Genomic DNA, 24,052 nt, shown 5'->3' with positions numbered 1-24,052 from the left:
CAATCATTATTCCTAAAACACCTTCAAAGTTAACGTTTGGTGTCAACTTTAATCATGAAATTCAGCCTAGTGACTAATTTGGATCAATTTTTAATAGTGTGAGGCTAAAGCAGAGCACTCTAAAACTCCGAAGCTAAAGTGGTCAACTTTTGATAGTTGGAGGATTACTTTGAGCTTTTGATCTCTTCTATTTAGATGCTATCATTATATCCTGCACATATATGTATTTAATAAGTATTTTACTCATGTGACGCAGCACCGCCATTAGACTCTGCACTGGTAACTCTCTTCTATGGTTGGGCTTGTAAGGGTCGAACCCCAGATATATTCGATTCTTGCAAGTTTAAGTGTTTATCTTCAGACACCATTAATGGTTGCTGCCTGTCAGAAGATAGCAATGAGAGAGGTTTAGGCTTTAGTTCTGGAATCTGTACATATGCCTGCATGCGTCGCAGCAAACTTGAACCACAATCACAAATCAAGCAAACGGAGCGTGAAGTTAATCAATCAATATCATTCTTGGATGATGATCAATCAGGGAGAGTAGAGGCTCAAAGTTTCTCGTGTGTTACAGCTTGCCGCATCCCTACATTAGGAGTTGATGGCAGCAACAACTTAGGATTTAGTTCCCTTGCTTCCGGGAAAGTGCTCCGGTCATTCTCTTATAACTCAACTGCTCCTCTAAATTCCAGTCTCTTTCTCTTGGAAACAGATTCATTTTCATCCAATATGGAGAATGCTATTAGACCAATTGATAATATTTTTAAGTTTCATAAAGCAATCCAAAAAGATTTAGAGTATCTTGATGTTGAGTCTGAAAAGCTTATAAACTGCGATGAATCTTTTCTTCGGCAATTCAGTGGAAGATTTCGTCTACTTTGGGGTCTATACAGAGCTCACAGCAATGCTGAAGATGACATTGTTTTCCCTGCGTTAGAGTCAAGAGAGTCGCTTCACAATGTCAGCCATGCATATACTCTTGATCACAAGCAGGAGGAGAAGCTGTTTAAAGATATATCTGAAGTTCTTTCAGAACTTACACAATTGCATGATGGCCTGGCGAAGAGAGATGGCAATATGGATGTATTAGCTAACAAAAGTTGGAAAAGGAAGAATAATGAACTTATTACAGAGCTTCAAGGCATGTGCAAATCAATACGAGTTACACTGGATCAACATATTTTTAGAGAAGAACTTGAGTTGTGGCCTTTGTTTGATAAACATTTTTCTATTGAGGAGCAGGACAAGATTGTGGGCCGTATAATTGGAACAACTGGAGCGGAGGTTCTACAGTCAATGTTGCCATGGGTTACTTCAGCACTCACGCAAGAGGAGCAGAACATGATGATGGATATGTGGAGGCAGGCAACAAGAAATACTATGTTCAATGAGTGGCTAAATGAATGGTGGAAGAGTGCTCCAAGTTGTTCACAAGATGAAACACAGAATGGAGGTCTTCCAGAAGGTGCATATTTATATATATTTTTTATAATTTATTATGTCATTCGCCTGACATGAATGGAAATTTTCTCTTCTTTTTTTTTTGAAACACAGAATGGAGGTCTTCCAGAAGGTGCATATACATATATATTTTTTATAATTTATTATGTCATTTGCCTGACATGAATGGAAATTTTCTCGTCTTTTTTTTGGGGGGTTCTACAGGCGGTGATTCCCAAGAAAATTTTGATCAAAATGGCCAAATGTTCAAGCCCGGATGGAAAGATATTTTTAGAATGAATCAGAATGAGCTTGAGGCTGAGATAAGGAAGGTCTCCAGGGATGCTACACTTGATCCACGAAGAAAAGCATATCTTATTCAAAATCTTATGACGAGGTTTTAAATCTCATGAAATTGCATTTTTTTTAATTTCCATTTTTAGTTTTAACATTTTCAAATGAGATTATTACGCTATGTAAATCATTTAAATTATATTATATCCGTTATAGCCGCTGGATTGCTGCTCAACAAAAGCTGCCTCAAGCTAAAAAGGGAGATAGTCAAAGAGATGATCTATTGGGATTTTTCCCATCATTTCGAGATCCTGAGAAGAAAACATATGGCTGTGAGCACTACAAAAGAAATTGTAAGCTTTTAGCAGCTTGCTGTAACAAGTTGTTTACGTGCCGTTTCTGCCATGACAAAGTTAGTGATCATTCGATGGAAAGGTACCAATATTTTACCGTGAAGCAATGATGCTTGACCTCCTATGAAATTGTGAATAATTGGCAATATTATATTTATGGTTTGGTCATTTTTATCCGCTATAAATTTAACTTATATTGTTGGTTTAGTGATATTTGAAGAATTCTGGATCCTAACCTTGTGTTGTTTGCCGTATTGGCAAGCGTAATGTTTTTTTTTTCACCTAACTATCATCCTGGGAAAAACCACAGCCTTGAAAAAAAAAAAATTAAAAAAAAGTGAGAATTAAGTGGTATTCAAAAAATTCATGATTGCACTTCAGGATACTGCTACATATCAATTTTTTGAATTTATTGACAATCTTGGTTCTTTCTCTTCCCCTTGCGGGGAGACCTTGCGCGCGCGCATGTGTTTGGCAAATATAATGTCTTCATAGTATTACTTATTACTTCTGACATACTTTTACCTAGCATTGAGCTTGTATCTTTTAACACCCTTTCTGGTTTAGAACTTTGATGGGTAATCATGTAAATTTATTGGAAAATAGTTGGATGATGGGTCATGCAAACTCCTTGTGAGCTTTTATGTAAAATTTGTATAGTAAATGCTCGATTTGTGAGAAAAATGGCTGTTCTTTAATGTTATGTTTACCAGCAACTGGTAACCTCAAAACAGATCGAAAAATTGATAGTATGCTAAGAAAATATTAGGTGAATCTCAATTCCCTCTTATATGGTATCAAAATTCACTTGATTAGACACACATCTCCATACAGTTTTGGATGAAATGACTTTTAGATTCAAATTCAAGATCGTCTAAGCATCAATTTCAACAAATTTTTATGATAAATCTGAATGCCTTAATGAGGTAAATCCAAAGACATCAAACATAGTCTAATCCTCATTTAAATGAGTCCAAACCAAATTCCTGAAGTATGGTTATAAATTTTGAAATATAATTGAAGAAATGAATGGTTACCAAATTCTACATATATTAAAATTAAGCATCTCAATGAGAGATATAAAAAAAGCCCAAAATAATTCAATTGTGAGGTTATTAAGGTATATAAATGCTAAAATAATAGTCTACAATCGAAGGAAACAATATGAGCTTTTGGGATTTTGGTTAAAATTACTAAAATGGCACTTTGAGAAATTGAGTGTGGAGATCATTCAATCATTATTGTATGTTTGCTACAACTTGATCATTGTCCGTCCAACATCGTCGAGCTGCTATGATGCTGTCATTCGTCCACTATCGTCTGATTGTTATTACCGACCACCTTGGTCTGACTGCACTGTAGCTGTTCGAGAATGTTGCTTTGATGTTCTAGCTTAGTCGAATAGCGAAATTAAATGGAGTGAAAATGAGGAGTTATTATAAATCCATAAAAATAAAGAAAAGAATTATAGAATAGTAGTAAATACAAGCAAAATAATATTGCTTAACAGTGTAACAATACTAAATATCTTTTGGCATCAGGTTTTTCTAAGATCATCTGATTACTGGTGCATGAAGTAAGATTGTATTTTGTGTCTACGCTGATATTTTGTAACTCCTCTGTTACCCTAAATAGACATTTGATAAATGCCAACCGTGGTTTTTAACTGAATCTCCTCTGCTGAACAGTAAAATTTAAAGTCATCCTTGCAGGCCACAATAATACCGCCCAACCGGAAAACTTATTTAGATGGTTATTATGTGTTTCTGAAAAATGCTTTAAATGCCAGGAAAGAATAATGGAAAATTTCAAATCATATTAGCTATGATTGCTTCATTTGATTTTAAGCATTAATTTGTGCTTCCACTTTAAATTTTTCAGGAAATAAACAGAATAGTTTGTGGGAATTTGTTCAAATTGATATATAAAAGATTTAGCATGCGTATTTCTTATGGATTTTTGTTTTCATCTCCTTTAAATGCTCATAATTTGTAACAATATCTTGGCGATGATAAAAGCTTGTAATTTTAAGATATTAGAGCTTGAATTATTTTGTATTCTGTCTCACTGCAGAAAAGCAACCTTGGAAATGATGTGCATGCGTTGCTTAAAACTTCAGCCAATTGCAGCAACTTGTAAAACGCCTTCCTGTAATGGATTTTCTATGGCTAAGTACTACTGCAACATCTGTAAATTTTTTGATGATGAAAGGTAACTTGAACCTGCATTTTTTTTATGTTTATTTCTCATTTATTTTGATTTTTTATAGATGATCAAGTGAAAAATAACTTATATTTAGTTTGATATTGCGATGTTCCAATTGGCGTAATTTTAGATAAATAATGTTTGAAATTACTGATCACATTTAGTTAAGGGGGCTTTATGGACATGAAATTCTTGCTGTCTCTATTAATCTGACTGATATCAGCGTTTTGAGTATTCCGTTTCTTTTGTCACTAATATCTTCAGACTTCTTTTTAGGAAAATGGTCATTTCATCTTTTTTGAGAGCTAAACTATCCGTACGACTGTATAAGTTTTTTATCGAAGTGTGAGATTTATCGCATTATGTGAATCTTAACGCTGTTAATCTGTATTTTCCACCAAAAAAACACCTCATAATAGAGAAAAGTGTCAAAATGATCCATTGACTTTTTGTAGGGGCTCTTTTAGTCTTAGAGTTTATAAAAATATCAATTTAGTACCGAGTGTTTTTTAATATGGGTTGAAATAGTCCTTAAGAAGGGCTATTTTAGCCCTCATTAAAAGAATCTTAAGGACTAATTAAATGTTTTATAGACTCTGTGATGCTGGAGTTAACCCAAAACACAATAGTCAAACCAAATATTATTACTCCAAAGCCAATTTGGCAATTACAACCCACTCCGAAAAAGAAATGCAATTATAATGACAAACACACTCAATTAAATTATATCCCAATGATGGTGAAGGTCAGCGAGGTGGGTTGGAATGGTTAGGTTGGGGTGTTGGGAGTTGGCATATTCAATAGGTAATGTTTCTAGAAGGTGGATGAGTTGCAGTAAGACCTGTCGGGGTTTGGAACAACAATAAAGTGGCACAAGAGTGTTGAGTGTGGAGCCCGGTTAAAAAACCTAAAATATATATGCTTGTCGCCTCTTCTGTAAGTACTCCCGTCTGCTTACTTTTGCTTATGGAAGGTGGGTCCCGCCACCATTAAAGAAGTAGAAGAAATTGCATTTGATGTGAAGTACAACTAGTAGTTTCTTGCATTTTTTTTTGTTGTCTTCTTCACGATGCATTTGATGTGAAGTACAACTAGTAGTTTCTTGCAATTTTTTTTTTTTGTTGTCTTCTTCACGATTTGGTGGTTTACGAAACACAGAAGAAAGAAATCTCCTGGCTTCTACGACAGAATTCCAAGCAAGAAGAAAGCGCAAGGTTTGGCTCTCTCATAATTCTTCTTCCTCCGTTTGAATCTCTCGTGCGACGTGAGAAAAGGAGGCGTGCCTGTGGCTTATGCGTGAAGTAGAAGGGAGTAAATCTAATTTCCGATTGGATTGGCATTGCAAAAAATCTCCAGTTCAGCCTTCTTCTTTGTTGTTGGCTTACGGTAGTAAGAAGGAAGAATCGCAAGTGCTCCTCTCTGTGGCTTCTCACGTTACTCTCGGGTAGGTAAAGAGAGAGATAGAAGTAGAAGAGAGAAAGAGGTTGAAAGAAATCTTTCTTATAATTGTCGAGACTATCGACTCGTGTAATTTTCTCAATTAATAAAATCCTCTGCAACTCCTTGGATGTATGCAATTTGCCAAATTTCTTTTAGTGTGAATTTTATCGTTCTATTTTTTCACTTCATTTTTCTCGTTCTATTTTAAATATACCACAACAACTGGTATCAGAGCCAATGATTGCAGATGAAGTGAAAGTTTCAGGAATCGAGAAATTTGATGACACAAATTTTGGTTATTGGAGGATGCAGATAGAGGACTACCTCTATGGGAGAAAACTTCATCTTCCGTTATTGGGGAAAAAACTTGAAAGGATGGATGAGGCTGAATGAAATTTATTTGATCGACAGGTTCTGGGGATTATTTGATTGACCTTATCGAGATTCATTGCACGCAACGTAGTCAAGGAGAGGACTACTGCATATTTTATGGCAGCCTTGTTAGATATGTATGAAAAACCATTGGCGAATAACAAAGTATATCTGATGAAGAAGTTATTCAATTTGAAGTGGCGGAAGGTACGTCTGTTGTACAACACCTGAATGATTTTAACGCTATCACAAATCAATTATTGTCCGTGGAAATTGAATTTGATGATGAGATACATGCACTGATCTTGTTGGTTTCATTCTCAAATAGTTGGGAAGTTATGAGAATGGTTGTCAGTAATTTTGCAAGTAAATTTAAACTGAAATATAAAAATATTCGTGAATTGATTTTGGCTAAGAAGGTGCGCGGGAAAGATTCAGGCGAAATCTCAAGTTCGAGTTCGACACTAAATGTTGATTCCAGAGGGAGATCATAAAACACCTGTGGCTTACGCGTGAAGTAGAAGGGATTAAATCTAATTTCCGATTGGATTGGCATTGCAAGGAATCTCCAGTTCAGCCTTCTTCTTTGGTGTTGGCTTACGGTAGTAAGAAGGAAGAATCGCAAGTGCTCCTCTCTGTGGCTTCTCACGTTACTCTCGGGTAGGTAAAGAGCGAGATAGAAGTAGAAGAGAGAAAGAGGTTGAAAGAAATCTTTCTTATAATTGTCGAGACTATCGACTCGTGTAATTTTCTCAATTAATAAAATCCTCTGCAACTCCATGGATGTATGCAATTTGCCAAACCACGTAAATCTGTCTGTTCTTTTGGTGTGAATTTTTCTCGTTCTATTTTAAATATACCACAACAACTGGTATCAGAGCCAATGATTGCAGATGAAGTGAAAGTTTTAGGAATCGAGAAATTTGATGACACAGATTTTGGTTATTGGAGGATGCAGATAGAGGACTACCTCTATGGGAGAAAACTTCATTTTCCGTTATTGGGGAAAAAACTTGAAAGGATGGATGAGGCTGAATGAAATTTATTTGATCGACAGGTTCTGGGGGTTATTTGATTGACCTTATCGAGATTCATTGCACAAGTCATTGCCCACAACGTAGTCAAGGAGAGGACTACTGCATATTTTATGGCAGCCCTGTTAGATATGTATGAAAAACCATTGGCGAATAACAAAGTATATCTGATGAAGAAGTTATTCAATTTGAAGTGGCGGAAGGTACGTCTGTTGTACAACACCTGAATGATTTTAACGCTATCACAAATCAATTATTGTCCGTGGAAATTGAATTTGATGATGAGATACATGCACTGATCTTGTTGGTTTCATTCTCAAATAGTTGGGAAGTTATGAGAATGGTTGTCAGTAATTTTGCAAGTAAATTTAAACTGAAATATAAAAATATTCGTGAATTGATTTTGGCTAAGAAGGTGCGCGGGAAAGATTCAGGCGAAATCTCAAGTTCGAGTTCGACACTAAATGTTGATTCCAGAGGGAGATCATAAAACAAAAACTCAAACAGGGGAATATCAAAATCAAAGAACAGAAGAATGAGCAAGTCAAGGTCTTGTAAAAAAGTAACTTACTAGAATTGTGACAAAACTGACAATATAAAGAGGAATTGTAGAAATCCCAAGAAGGCGAAGAATGACAATGCAAATGTGGTAACTGAAAAATCACAGGATGCACTACTGTTGACAGTTTATAGTTCTGTTGAGGACTGAATACTAGATTTAAAGATTTCTTTCCATACAACTTTCCATGGAGAATTGATGTGAAATTATGTTGCAAGTGATTTTGGGAAAGCATATCTGACAGATGGAAAAACTCTGAACGTGGTAGGAATGAGGGATATTGACATTGTACTTTCACATAAGAATAAGTGGTCTCTGCAAAAGGTCAGACACATTTCTGAACTGAAGAAGAACTCATTTATGTTGGGCAGTTTGATGAGTGTGGACATTCAGTAGTGTTCTCAGATGGCAACTGGAAGGTTACTAAAGGAGCACTGATACTGACTCGGGTAAGAAAACATGTACCTTGTATATGACTACTGATTTAATTAACAATGTTGATACTACTGTTGCAGAGAGCACAACAGAGTTGTGACATTGCAGACTTGATCACATGAGTAAGAGAGGTATGAAGGAACTTTAGTCCAGACGCAAGCTACTAGAACTAAAGTCACTTGATTTCAGCATGTGTGAGAGTTGCATTATGGGGAAACAAAAAATGTCAGTTTCTTGAAAAGTAGCAGGACGCCAAAGGAAAATGACAGAACGCCAAAGGAAAATTGGATCTTGTACACACAGATGTTTGGGGACCTTCTCCAGTGACATCTCTTGGAGGCTCTCGTTACTACTTCACATTTATTGATGCTCATAGCAGAAAGAGATGGACTTATTTCTTGAAGTATAAATCTGATGTATTCAGTGTGTTCGAGAGTTGGAAGGCCATGGTTGAGACAATGACATGCTTAAGCTAAAATATCTGAGGTCTGATAATAGTGGTGAGTACATTTATGGTGGGTTCAAGGAGTACTGTGCATCTCAGGGCATCAGAATGAAGAAGACTATTCGAGAGACACCACAATAAAATAGTGTTGTAGAGCGCATGAATAGGACCATTAATGATGGGCTAAAAGCTTGAGATTGCATGACAGACTACCACCTACTTTTTGGGCAGAAGCGGTTAATACCGCAGTTTATTTGATCAATAGGGGGTCATCTGTTTCATTAAACTATGAATTACTATAAGAAGTCCGGAGTGAGAAAGAAGTCAAATTTTCTCATCGTAAGACTTTCGAATGTCTTTCTTATATTCTCATTAATCCTGATGCTCAAAGTAAATTTGAGGCTAAGTCAAAGAAGTTTACTTCATTGGCTATGGAGATGAGGCATATGAGTATCGTTTCTGGGATGATTAGGGTCGGAAGATCATAAGGAGCAGGAATATAATTTTCAATTAAAATGTTGTGTAAGGACAAATCTATTACAGTTTTTGAAACAACACTGCAGAAATCTGAGTTGGTAATATTTGATAATTTACCAGAGGTCACTGTGTAAGGTAGAGATGCAAGTGACGAGGATAGAGGATCCGGGGCATCCACTCCTATTGTTCCACAGTCAGTTTCAGAGCAGTCTACCCCTACAGTTGCAGTTCGCAGGTCAGAAAGGGTTAGATGTTCTCTACAGCGTATTCTCCAATTTTGAACTACATTCTGCTGACAGATGATGGAGAATCTCAGAGTTATGAAGAAATCTTGCAAGATGAAAATTTGAGCAAGTGGGAGTTTGCCATAAATGAAGAGATTGATTCTCTGCTAGAAAATCAGACTTGGGAGTTGACATAACTTCCACCAGGGAAGAACACATTACACAATAAGTGAGTGTATCGGGTGAAGACTGAACATGATGATAGTAAGAGGTACAAAGCTAGATTTATTGTAAAAAGTTTTCAGCAGAAATATAGTATTGATTATTTCGAGATATTCTCTCCTGTGGTGAAGCTTACAACCTTCAATCATCAAAATGATACTGTCCATGGTGACTACTGAAAATCTATTTCTTGAGCAGTTAGATGTGAAGACAACCTTTCTTCATGGGAATCTTGAAGAAGACATCTAAATACACCAACCTGAAGGGTTTGTGGTACAGGGAAAGGAAGAATCAGTTTGCAGATTGAAGCAGAGCTTGCATGACTTGAAGCAAACTCCTAGATTGTGATACAAAAAATTTGATAATTTCATGCACAGTAACAGGGTATATCAGATAGGGAAAGGAAGAGTCAGTTTGCAGATTGAAGCAGAGCTTGCATGACCTGAAGCCTAGACTGTGATACAAGAAATTTGATAATTTCATGCACAATAACAGGGTATATCAGATGTCAGACATGTCATTATTGCTATGTCAGATATTTTGATGTCAGACATGTCATTATTGCTATGTCAGATATTTTGACGATTCTCATATCATCCTACTGCTGTATGTGGATGATATGCTTATTGCAAGGGCTAGTATTGATGAGATCAAAAATCTGAAGGAGCAGATGTTATAACACTTTGCAATGAAGGATTTGAGAGCGGAAAAACAAATCCTTGGTATGAGAATTATCAGAGATAGAGTCAGAGGCATGTTGAGACTCTCTCAGGCTGAGTATGTGAAAGGTACTTAGCAGGTTCAACATGAATAAGGTTAAGCAAGTTGGCACACCCTTGGGAAGTCAATTCATACTCAGCAAGAATCAGTCACCAAAGTCAGAGGTGGAACGGGATCACATGAGTAAGGTTCTTTATGCTTCAGTTATTGGTTAACTTATATATGCTATGACTTACACCAAACCAGATATTGCCCACGCAGTGAGAGTTGTTAGTAAGTTGTGAACTTATACATGAGTAATCTTGGAAAGAAACATTGGGAAGCAGTGAAGTGGATCTTGAGATACTTAAGAGGCTCTTCAGAAACTTGCTTGTGTCTTTCAAAAAAGAGTTCAGAGGTACATGGCTATGTTGATGCTGATCTAGTTGGAGATATTGATATCAGAAGTACTACGAGTTATATTTATAATATTGGTGGCACCGCAGTATCATAGATCTCTAACCTGCTGAAGACAGTTTAGCTGTCTACTACAGAAGCTGAGTACAAAGCAGTGTCAGAGGCTGTAAAAGAGATGATATGATTATAGGGCTTCTTAAAAGAATTGGGCAAGAAGAACAAGAGGGCATTCTCTACAGTGATAGTCAGAGCGTCATATTCCTTGTCTGGAATCCAACATTTCAGTCTTGGAATAAGCACATTCTGATCAGATATCACTTCATACGGTCATTGTTGGATGTTGAACAGTTGTTACTTGAGAACATTTGTGGAAGTCAGAACCCTGCTAATATGTTGATAAAGGGTGTTGCTCTTGAGAAACTGAAATTGTGCGTAACTTCAGTTGGTCTTTTAACTTGAAGACAGGGGTCTTGAGTTGTATAGGTGGATGATATCATGTTGAAGAAAACAGTTACGCCGCTAGTGGAAGATATCAGATTGAGGAAGAAGATGTAGCCAGTATACAGATTTTCAAGTGGGAGATTTGTTGAGTGTGAAGCCCGGTTAAAAAATCTAAAATATATATGTTTGTCGCCTCTTCTGTAACTATTCCCGCCTATTTACTTTTGCCTATGGAAGGTGGGTCTCACCACCATTAAAGAAATAGAAGAAATTGCATTTGATGTGAAGTGCAATCTGTAGTTTCTTGCGGTTCTTTTTTTTGGTTGTCTTCACAATTTTGGTGGCTTACGAAACACAGAGGAAAGAAATCTCTTGGCTTCTACGATAGAACTCTAAGCAGGAAGAAAACGCGAGGTTCGGCTCTCTCAGACTTCTTCTTCCTCCTTTTGAATCTCCCGTGTGACGTAAGAAAAGGAGGCGTAATTTTGCATGTGGCTTAAGCATGAAGTAGAAGGGATTAAATCCAATTTCTGATTGGATTGGAATTGCAAGGCATCTCCAGTTCGATCGTCTTCTTCGGTGTGGTTCTTCAGTGTTTGCTTACGGCAGTATGAAGGAAGAACTCTGCTCCAGTTCGATCGTCTTCTTCGGTGTGGTTCTTCATTGTTTGCTTACGGCAGTATGAAGGAAGAATCGCGAGTGCTCCTCTCTCTGGCTTCTCCTTGCTTCTCACGTCACTCTCGGGTAGGTGAAGAGAAAGAGACAGAAGGAGAAGAGAGAAAGAGGTAGAAAGAAATCTTTCTTGTAATTGTCGAAACTATCAACCGGTGTAATTTCCTCAATTAATAAAATCCTCTGCAACTCCGTGGATGTAGACAATTTGTCTAACAACGTAAATTTGTGTGTTCTTTTGGTGTGAATTTTTCTCGTTCTATTTTAAATATACCACAACAAAGAGATGAATAGGGGTGGCTAGAATAGCGAGGGCAGCATGAGGGACAATTGGGACGATAGCTAGGTAGTGGCAGAGGGCGGTTGGAATATCTGTGACAATGAGGGAGGCAAATTATGGAAGGTGGTAGCATGTAGGAAGGGGTAAGGCGCAGGTTCTGGAGATGACACATTAGAAGGTGAGGCACGATGGTGGGGACAGCTCCTTGTTGTCCTCGGTGGCAACAACAAATAGAAAAACATCTGGCATTAATAGAAAACTGCAGAAAGAAACAATAGGACAACTATCCCGAGCAGCTGCAGTAGGAATGCAGTAGCAGGGATGGAATAGTGTGGAGGAAGTGAAAGAGGATATAGGAAGAAAATCACCACATCGGGAGAGAAATAAACCGAAGCACCATCCAATCCCTTAGATACAACCCTCAAAAGGAGAAACTGATGTCGGCGGCTGTTCCAAACAAACTCACACCAAAAAGTAAATTTCAAACCCCTAATACTATATATATATATAGGAAATTACTGAAAAGGAATGAAAGATAATAGGGAAAAAAAAACATAAGAAAGGAAAATGAGATTATTTCGGCCCGTCTCACTCGTTATTTATTCTTGCGGCAGTGTAGCAATCACAATATCGTGATAACTTTATGTGATAAGCTTTTGTATCAATCTTATTGGATTGGTGTAGCTTCAATTTCATCCATCGAAGTTTTTGTCTCATTGTATGACGTTAGGTCGGCCACATTGAAGATGACAGAAACATTGTAATCTCCCAGTAAGTCAATCATGTTAGCATTGACATTCCAAAACACATCTTGATGAATAGGTATCCATCATCTTTTGTCACAATCACAGCTTGAAATTATTTGTATGAGTATCCTTATGAACCAAGACTCAAGTCATCAAGTTTATAATTGGCTCTCTCCACTCTTCATATTCGTCCTAAGGTATCTGATAAATAATTATGTAAGGAGGAATCAACTCTGAGATGGAATCTATGTCATTTTGGACTACACTGAAGTATAACTACTCAGAAGGGTCATCTTCTTCTCTGCAAAGATTTGGATCTCGATATATGAGGTTCCTTTCTATAAAGCTCCTAGGGAGATTTTCAAAAATTTAGTTCATCTGTCTAACCTGATCAATTTTCGGTGGGTATACTGTTGAACTGAGTTTAGTACTCCAATGATTCCTTGTGGGCTTTCAGAAGTAACACAAAAGAGTCTCATCTCGGACATTCTAGACCTCTCTCAGTAGGGGCAACTCAGGAAGTAACTTATATATCTGAAAAGTCTGAATTTCTTTTATCTGGATTTGCTATGTGTCTTTTATCGGTTCTTCAAACTCATGGCCTTTTTGGATACGAATACCAGTCTGTTGATGCTCTTCTCTACATCTCATAAGCGACATCAAGTTTTTTCCCCTTGACCAGGCTTTCGATGATTATTTCCTTTGCGTCATAGCTATGTTTTGGGTGTGGGTAGGTGGAAAACGTGTAAGGGTGATGTACGATGGAAAAGAAAAAAATTAGGTGGAGATAGATTTAGGTATGGTAGATGCTAGAAACTTTATGATAGGATTAGACTTAGGCTAGCTATGATACCAAATGATTCCAGAGTTAACCCAAATCATGATAGGAAAACCAAATATAATTACTGTAAAGACGATTAGGAGGTTACAATTCACACACTGGAAGAGAAATGCAATAACAGAGACAAACAAACACAACTAAATTGTATCCTGATGGAGGTCAACGAGCTAAGTGGGAATGGATAGGTTGGAGTGTTGGGAGGGGGCAGATTCAATAGGTAAAGGTTTCTAGAAGGTGGATGAGTTGTGGTAAGGCCTGGGCCTTGTTCTGGAGGATAGATAGGGTGATTGAAACATCGAGGACATCACGAGGAACAACAGGGACAACAACTAGTTAGTGGCGAAGAGTGGTATGGGTGGCTGGAATGGCTGCGACAGCGAGGGAGGAAAATTCTGAAAGGTGGCAGCACGTGTGAGGGGTAGGGCGTAGGTTATCGAGGTGGAGGCACGTTGGGAGGGGAGGCATGATGACGGGGAAGGCAGGAATATCAACTCCTTGCTGTCCTGGATGGTGGTAGCAAGAAGAAAATGGCTGGCAGCAGATTGAAGATGGAATACTGTAGGAAGAAACAGCAGTGTTTTGGGCAGCTACAACAGGGATGGAACAGCCGAGAGCAATTTGGGAGGACGCAGAAGGGGACAGGGAAAGATAATCACCACATTGGAGAGAGATATAGCCCTAGAACCACCCAATCCCTCACATATAGCCTTCAAAGGAAGGAAAGGATGCCGATGGCCATCCTAAACAAACTTTAGCCAAAAACTTACTTCCATACCCTAATATAATACATATTGGAAATGACTGAAAAGGAATGAAGCGTAATATGAAAGAAAGATTAATAAAGGAAAACAAAATTATTTCGGCCCGTCTCCTGCTATAGTTATTCCCGCTGTACTGTTGCAGCTACATTACCTCTATAAATAATCAGAGGGCTATTTTGACCCTCCGCTCAGGTGTAATAACATGGAACATTTTAGAAGCATATCACAATAGTACTTGACCATGCAACTTGTTTGATTTTTATTATGAGCAGTTGGATGTAATAATAACTACTGCTCAAGAAAAATACTGTGTTTCAGGACGGTCTATCACTGCCCCTTCTGCAACTTATGCCGTGTTGGTAGAGGACTTGGAGTCGACTTTTTTCATTGCATGAAATGTAACTGTTGCCTCGGAATGAAATTAGTAGAACATAAATGTAGAGAAAAAGGGCTCGAAACTAATTGCCCAATTTGCTGTGATTTTCTTTTCACATCAAGTGCTGCCGTAAGAGCTCTACCTTGTGGTCATTTTATGCACTCAGCATGCTTTCAGGTACTTCGTTTAATGCCCTTTTTGGCTCTTTTTGTTACCTCCATCATGGTAAGGTTTTTTTTTTTTTTTTTTTTTTTTTTTTTGTGTTTTACCCTTCTCATAAATTTAGGGGTTATTTCGGATCACTTTTGCTTTTGATTTTTGATTTTTGATTTTATTTTATTTATTCATGTTTTTACTTCAATTGTAACATATTTGGTATGTTAAAAATGATTGGTTGTTTTTGAAAACACTCAAAGGAACTTTCTGTTTTGAATGTTTTTAAAATAAAGTAATTTATTTTTGAAAACAAAAATAAAAAAATATTAAACAAATGTACTAAACAAACATGTTTTTAAAATATGAGTAAAAATAAAAACAAAAATATGAAATGAAAAAGTGACCCCAAACAACCCCTAAGCTATTGTTTGTCTTTTGTTACCATGTTTTGTAATATTTAGATGATCAAATAAACTGATGGCAAACTGCCTTCACTGTTCTATCTGCAGGCTTATACTTGCAGTCACTACACCTGTCCTGTTTGCAGCAAATCTTTAGGAGACATGGCGGTATTTTTATTTTTTTCTTTTGCCTTTTATACTGCGGGTGAAACTAGTTAATTTTAGGATGATTTACATACCTACCATTCAATTATATATTTACATATCTAACATCTAAACTTCAATTTTTACATACGTACCACCTTACCTCTACAAAGGTGTTTTTCACTTTTTGAAAGTTAAAATAGTGATATTTTTGCTGTCATATAAAAGATTTGGATTGTAAAAATGTAGAGAGCAAGTTTAAGTTAGATATGTAAATACTTATGATCTGGGTGGTATTTATGAAATGCCCCTTAATGTTATTTATTTATTTTAGCTTTTACACTGGATAAAATGACAGTACAACTTGTCACTATCCTGATTCCTCATTTCATCGTTCTGCCACTAATTACTAATGTAACTGTCTGATGGATTTACTCGACCTAGTCTTGTTGTGCAGAGCTTACTCAGAAGCCTCACTCTTGTAATATTTTCGTCTTTAAATTGTTTTTTGGGGAATCATTTCTGATACTGGCCATATTAGATAGCCCATGAACTTTGCTATTAATTTGTTCATTGTTTTTTATTTTTTTCCTTATTTTATTTAACTTCACTCTTTTTAATCTAGCTGAAAGTAGAAGCTAATCTAATCTGATATACTTATATTCAGTGTTAGCTACAAGTGAAATTATTTTAGGAGATTTACATACATGTCACCCATTTCTATGTATTTATATATCTCTGATAACCAAATATTTAATATTTACATATCTACCAGTTTATCTATGCATGAAAAATGTATATTTCACTTTTAAAAAGTTAAAATGGTGGATATCTTTGAAGTGATATGGGATAATTGGGTATTACAAATACAAATTCAAAATTTAGGTATTAGCTATGTAAATTCATAATATTGTGTGGTATGTTTATTTTAACTTTTAAAAAGTGAAATACACCTTTTCATGCACAGGCAAAGAAAAAATGTTTGCTAGATATGTAAATACATAATAATTGAGTGGCGTGGATGTAATAAATCTTCCTTTTTCCTACCATTATCACTGCCAAATTAATACTTTTAACACATCTCCATTTTGATGTCAGGTATATTTTGGCATGCTTGATGCATTACTGTCCGCTGAAGAGCTTCCTGAGGAATACAGAAACAAGTGTCAGGTGCTAAACTCTCCCCATACATTGATACTCCATCTTTCAACTGAAAAAAAAACTAGCTTTGAGATTATTACTGAAAATCTTCACTAACATTATTCAGGATATACTTTGCAACGACTGCGATAAAAAGGGAACTTCTCGCTTCCATTGGCTCTACCACAAATGTGGTTTCTGCGGCTCGTATAACACTCGAGTTATCAAGACCGAGTCTTATTGTTCGACATCCAATCCTTAATTTTCACATCAATTCAACCAAGGTGTGTAGATATGCAATTTTACATTTTGCAGGAGATCAAACTGCAAAGAAATTATACACTTAGGCATAGCCTCATTGAGAATCTCTAGTAATATTCATTTCCAGGAAAAAAAAAGGATTTTTGTAACCATTTCATTATCCTTTTCAATCCAGTTTGGACATGAAATTGCTGTATTGAACACATGATCATTATAATCAGGCTGCTATTTACACAAATTATGCATCAGATTTATAGTGCATGTGGGCTTGTTATAAGCTTGAAACAGTCTTTTACATAGATGGCTGTAGCTTTTTCAGCTTTATATGAAATTGAATTGTTTTTAAAATTGTTTGTGAGACTAAACATGCAAATTCCTTAATTAGTTTATGCATCTACGGCTGGAAACGAGCCGAGTTTGAGCGAGCTCAGGCTTGACTCGTTTTCGGCTCATTCGAAATCGCTTGTTTGAAATTGACTCTTGTTCGAAATTAGCTCGTGAACGGTATGTTCATGTTTAGCTCCATTTAAATATTCTTGTCGTGTTCGGCTCGAAATTGGTTTGCTAAAATTAATTGGAAAAAATAGATGAAGCGTGTTGGATTCGAACCTGCATCAATTTCGTGCAATATAAGACACAAAACTACATGACCATGCGAGCTATTATGGTCTAAACTTAGATATAAATATATATAATATATATAAATTTTTTATTTTGAGCTCAAACGAGCCGATCACAAGCGAACAAGGGGTTATTTGTATTCGGCTTGTTTATAATTCGAGTTTAAAAAATTTGTGCGTTCGGCTCGTTTACATAACGAATAAACCGAATATTAGCTATTAACGACCTAAACACAAGCTGTTTGTGAATAACACAACTTTATATGCCTCTTAGTATTGTAGGTGCCAACATGAAATTTACAGTTGTAATTGCTTTTGGTAGGTTGTTTGAAGGTTTGTGCTCAGTTTGGATGGTCAAGTTTAGTACTGTCGGATATGGCCATAAATTTAGGAAGATTTGCAGACATACCACTCAATTCCTATGTATTTACATATAAAACACCTAAATTTTAATTTTTTGCATGGAAACCACTTCTCCTATGCATAACAAAGTGTATTTCAATTTTAAGAGTAAATGAGCTAGTATTTTTGCATAAATGTAAATGCAAATTTTAGCTGTTAAATATGTAAACACATGGTGACTGGGTGGTACGTCTATAAATGTCCCACAATCTTAGTTTTATTTTATTTCTTAGAGTTCAATAATTTTGTAACATGGTTAAGTTTAGTCCTAGCTATGTTCATTATCAACATTCTTATCATTACAATGGTAGGAAGGAGTATGCTAAACAAGATAAATGCCTCTAATAATACAACATGATTCAAAAGACCTGGAAAATACAAAGAAAAATAAGAGTATAGCCAAAATGCTTAAATATGTGATATCTTGAATAATAAAATATGAGGAGTGTGACACTATTGAATGAAGCTTCAAAGCGTATGAAGAATATGAGGAGAAGGTTATTATAGCTACTACAACTTATCTGCGATCATTGAGAGGGGATTGGATCTGCTTATTTAGTTATGAACTAACTCATAGGGTTGCCAACATGTGACCTTGATTGTGAACTCAATAGTGATAACATCATCAATGATAAAGATAGATACATCCCTACGCATTACATGTTTGTTAATAGTATTCTTATAGGGATAAAAGAATGCGTAGGGCTAACTTATTTCGATATATTGGGTTGAGATTTATGGTTTATTTGGGACAGTAATAGATGCTTCAAAAAGATGTTGCAGGAGAATTTACTGTGAGAAAGTTGTTGGTGAAATAGTATGTCTGTTTTTATAATTTAACTATGAATTCTATGAATCTGTTGTGTTGCAGTTGTTTAAAGACTGTAATGCCCTTATGTATATGTGTTGGTCGTAACTTTACTCTTTTAGAATAAATTCAAATAGATCATCAAAATTAAATTTTAGAAGTTTATAAGAAGTTACACGTCCAACATATTACATCAAAAGTTATGCATCATTCAACATCGAGTAAAATGAAAATTATAATTATAATAATATGCAATATTAACATAATATTATTTTTGATGTCCAAATGATCAAGTCTCTCAAGAATATTTATCTAAAGCTCTCTTCCCACATGGTCACTGTCTGAAGTGGATTCATCGTAGCCATCAGTCCATCTAAAATTACTGTCATCATCTAGTGATCTATTTCTAAGACGCCTATAAAATTTTTTCTCACAACTAGTCTTTTTGTTATGATGTAAATATCAGCATTAAATCAATGGTTATAATACACAAATTTAGAGACAGTATAAATCCTTGAACTCATCATTCATAAGAAAGTAGAGTTTAATACATCCAATATTATGTATAAGAATGTGATGAGCTTATCTTATGTTATAATGAGAAAGTTAAAAACAAGCAAGAGTTTTAAAAAAACCACAGTACACAATGATGTTGATATATTAGTTAGCTTCAGCTATATATAACCTTTTGAGAAAATTAGGGCGAAGAAAAACAGTAATTGACACAAATCCAGAAGAACACAGAGATTTAACGAGGTTCGGCAGAGATGCCTACGTCATCGGGAGCAGAGCGGCGTATTCCTTTCAATATTCAGAAAAGAAATTACAAAATAGAGGGATACCTCCTGGGGTTACTAATAGGCCTATTTATAACCCCATGAGTAAACCCTAAGTATAATACGTAATTACAACATTACCCCTATATCGTATCGCGGGGCATTTGGACAGATTCTTCCGCTCCGCTCCGCTTCGATACAGTGTCTGTCCCTATATGGTATATGAGTCATACATACCACACAATTCTTAGTATTTACATATTTACACCCAAAATTTAATATTTACACTTATAATTATTGAGCTTTTAAAAATATGATGATAGTGGATATGATGATAGTGGCATTTTTTATATGATATTAAAGATTTGAGTGTTATGCATGTAAATATTTAAGGTTACATGTTAGAGATGTAAATACAGAATCATTTTGGAATTTTTTAGCCTTGAATCCTAGTTACTATCACATATATTATCAATATTTGCCCTTTGATTAATGTCACATGGCTTCTATAAGGCAAGTTTCTTGGTCCCTACAGATAATGGCTTAGGTAAAATTTATTATTTCTAGAATTTACAAAACTGCCAAAATTGAATGCAATGATGTGATGGTGGTGTCCATTGATGCATGCAAGATGATGTGGCTGAGTCATTGTTTGATGTTGATATGGGTGATAGAAGATTTAAGTGGTATGTATTTAAAAGCTCCTTCCATTTATTTGATGAGTTAAAATGTGATGTCAATTCCAATTTATCTCCCTTGTTTTCTTAGCCATTCGAGGTGATGATAGCTGCTGGAGCATGCTGGTTTTGGGGAATTTCAGCCCTCTGCCAGCTTTGACTGGCACCACTGCTGTTTCTCTTTTTGTAATTTTATGAAATGTATTGTTTTGTTGTGTGTTTCATATTTTCCTTTTAAATCACTGTCACAGGTGGCCTTTAATGCACTTTCCATGATTTTCCAGTGCTATAATAGTTTACCAATTACCATGCTGTCTTTTGGAAAGCTACATGATATGTATATATATATATATATATATCTTGCATGGGAACCCCAATCTTTTGGTTGGTACAAGACCTATCAGGTCGGAGATTTAAATCTCCTTTGGCGACGCGAGCCTTAAGGATGGCATACTCTAATTGTTAAGAAACATTAAGAATGGCTGGAGGTTTGTATAATAGTTTTGGGTCGTTTCTTAAAAAAAAAAAAAAAAGACACTTTTACAAGAATACCGTCCAATTCGTATGTATTTACATTTCTAACATCTAAACTTTACTTTTTTACATTTTTACAAACAAATCTTTTGTATTACATCAAAAATATCACTACTTTTGTCTTTTAGAAAGCGAAATGAACTTTTTCTTGTATAGCTGAGATGGAATATATGTAAAAATTGAAGTTCGGTCGTAAATAAATAGGAATTGAGTGGAATGCATGTGAATCTTCCTTGCAATAAATAGATAAACAAGGTTGATGACTTTTCTATAGAGGAATGAACTTGATGGGCACAAATTAAATAAAAAAAATGTTTCAGACTTCTAAACAATATGTTTTTGGATGGTGATGATCCATATAAATAAGAAATTTACATTTGATTTTGGTTTCTATTAAACATAAGAGCCTTGTCTCCACCTTGTTGTATAGTTAATTAAGACCCAATGTCATATGGCACTATAAGAAAAAATTTCATGGGACTTACTAAATTCAATTATGTATGGGAGACACGCTTAAGGAATAGAGCGTGTAAGAGATGAAAATAGCAGAGAGAGCATAGTAATGAATAGTAAAATCACGTAATATTTATTCATGAAATGAAACCCTATTTATAGAAATGAGGGTTGGAAGATTACATTTTTTACCCCTAGTAAAGTAGGTACAATACCGGGCATTTTGGACAATACATGGTTTTAGGGTTGGGAGACTGAAATGGCGCCTGACCGAGTTGATCCTGGCGGCTATGGGCTGAGAGTTTAAGATTACGTTTGGCTGAGTGATGACCCGGGCGGCTATGGCTGAAGGGTTAACCAGGAGGTGCAAGCCACGTCCCTAAGATTTGAGCGGCCCTTATCATTCGCTTGACATGGTTGAGGAATCCTGGAGAATTCATTCGTGTGAGGTTAGTACCTGTGACCTGTTGAGAAATTAGGGCGAAGAAAAACAGGAATGGACACAAATCCAGAATAACACACAAAAATTTAACGAGGTTCGATAAAGATGCTTACGTCCTCGGGAGCAGAGCAGCGGCTTCCTTTTCAATATTCAGAAAAAAGTACGAAATACAAGATTCAGAATCTCAGAAACCCAGAGACTCACCTAGGGTTACAAACAAAACATATATATATATATATATCCATATAATACAATATGTAATTACTTAACTTACACATATACTAAACCGCGGGATGTTGCCCCTACACCCCCAACCCACATGATGAAACTCCCCCGATTAGACAGATCCTTTCGCTCCACTTCCCTCTTGGGCTCTGCTCTGCTCCCACATCTGTCCTATTTATGTTATATGAGTCATACCTAACATGACCCTTTGAGAGGATAGTCGAGTTTCGTCTGTCATGGAGTATTTTTCTCCCGCCTAACAGGAGTCGTGCGGGTAAATGCGGGCTCTCGAACTGTCTTTGGTGGGTCCCAGCCCGCCACATCACCTTCTCTGTTGGCTGTTGGATTTCTTTAAGGTTCATGCAGACATATTTTTTATATACATAACTAGATCAAGATGATTCATTTTAATTTTGTTTAATTAAGGTGAATTATGTGGTATGACTAGAGCTGTTATCAAGTTGATTTCGAGCCAAGCTAGGATCTGATTGAAATCGGCTCAAATATATTGAGTTTGGATTGAAATCAGCTCGTGACTCGTTATATTATATTTTGAGCCAGCTCAGCAAAGAATTGAATCGTGCATAATCTGGCTCGAAAATGAAACGTGTTGGAAATGAAACATGTTGCCTCAAATTTGAGCTATTTGGATCTGTTTCAAGTCGATCCGGCTCGAAATCAAAATAAGATAACTTAAATTAAGTTATTTGCATCCATTCCCGCGTAAAAACGTCTCATAGCTTAATTTATTTATTATTTTTTATATATTTTTATTTTAAATAAAATATATTTGGTATGTTATAGGGTGTTTAGTTGTTTTGAAAAACACTCAAAATAAGCTAATTTATTTTTAAAAATAAAAATAAAAACATACAGAAAATGTTTTTAAAATTTTATATTTTCAAAAAAAAAAAAAAAAAAAGATACTTGGAACTTACCTTGAACCAGTTCAAGTCGATCTATGTATGGCTTGAAATTATAACTTAAAATCACACATAAAGTACAACATAACTATACAATGCACATTGTTTATATTTGAATATTATATATATTAATAAAAGCAATATGAGACAATTTACATAGATAGCTCTCGAAACATTAATATTTATAAATCTGGCATCTTCTTTCATCCATTTGTCAAATGCTCCCTCAAATATCGGAATTCATGATAAAATCCCAATGGTTTGAGAGTGGCTAAATGTAACTGTTTGGCATTAAAAAAATTACCCGGGTCATAGTTTTGTAAATAGCAATAATTTTTTGTAGTGATGTGCATGTAAACAATGTTGAAACTTCTATGAGACTAAGGTTGCGTTTGTGACAGCTTATTTGGTGCGGTGGCGTTTTGAAAACACCTGGTCTGTTTGGGTAAACTGTGTTTTGATAGTTTATGCATTTTCAAAATGCTCCTGGTCAGTTTGGGTAGACTGTGTTTTGACAACTTATATGTTTTGAAAACGCTTAAAACAACATTTTCACACCGCACCTATCTAGTGCGGTGACAGCTTTCTGACAACGGTCTGACTTTTCCAAAAAAATTAAAATTTTTAATAGCCACTGCACCTAGCTTATCAGCAGATTATTTTTAATCAGCTTATCAACAGATTATTTTATTCAATAAACTTTTAATCAGCTTATCAGCAGATTATTCAATAAGCTGGAGCTGCCCCAAACAGACCCTAAAAAGTCATTTTATTTTACATGTCTCATTAATTATTTAAAAAAACTTGTCCTCTTCATTTGTCTTTGTAAAATAATACATCAATTTTGGAAGATTTACATACATATCACACAATTCTTATGAATTTACACATATAACCCCTATGGTTTGATATTGACACTCATGACACCTTGATGTCATAAACTTAGGCATGAAAGGTGTATTTCATTCTTAAGAAGATAGTAATGATAAATAATTTTGATGTGATGTTAATGTGTTAATGTATGGTTGAATGTTTAGGTGGTAGATATGTAACTACATAAGAATCGTGTGGTATGTCTGTAAATTCATCCCATCTGCATGAATTTAATATTCAGCTGATTTTATTTGTTCCCATATTATCATCAATAATAATAATGATAAAAGAGTATAGAAATAATCTAATAGCCTGAGATGAATAGAGGAGAGTTTATCAGTTTAGGGCTGTCAATTTGGCTTGTTGTTCGTGAACAACACGTGTTTGGCTCGTTAAGCAGCTCGTGTTCGGCTCGTTCGTTAAGCCTAATGAGCCGAACACAAACAAATTTTTAAGCTCGAAATGTAAACGAGTCGAACACGAA

General features: G+C 35.7%; 1 protein-coding gene across 1 annotated transcript in view; it reads left to right on the top strand.

Annotated features, from left to right (window-relative positions):
- Window positions 1-16,923, top strand: part of LOC110025114 (zinc finger protein BRUTUS-like) — a gene marked incomplete in the record, with an annotated part of 34,386 nt that extends 17,463 nt beyond the window's left edge. The window contains 8 exon segments of the mRNA XM_020725400.1: window positions 257-1,465; window positions 1,666-1,837; window positions 1,951-2,169; window positions 4,161-4,298; window positions 14,676-14,910; window positions 15,399-15,458; window positions 16,533-16,604; window positions 16,702-16,923. Of these exon segments, the coding sequence (XP_020581059.1) occupies window positions 257-1,465; window positions 1,666-1,837; window positions 1,951-2,169; window positions 4,161-4,298; window positions 14,676-14,910; window positions 15,399-15,458; window positions 16,533-16,604; window positions 16,702-16,836 (2,240 nt within the window).
- Window positions 16,924-24,052: the final 7,129 nt, after the last annotated feature.

Source organism: Phalaenopsis equestris, unplaced genomic scaffold, assembly GCF_001263595.1.
Source record: "Phalaenopsis equestris unplaced genomic scaffold, ASM126359v1 Scaffold000289, whole genome shotgun sequence".
Lineage (NCBI taxonomy): Eukaryota > Viridiplantae > Streptophyta > Magnoliopsida > Asparagales > Orchidaceae > Phalaenopsis > Phalaenopsis equestris.
This window is presented reverse-complemented; position numbering and strand designations above follow the sequence as displayed.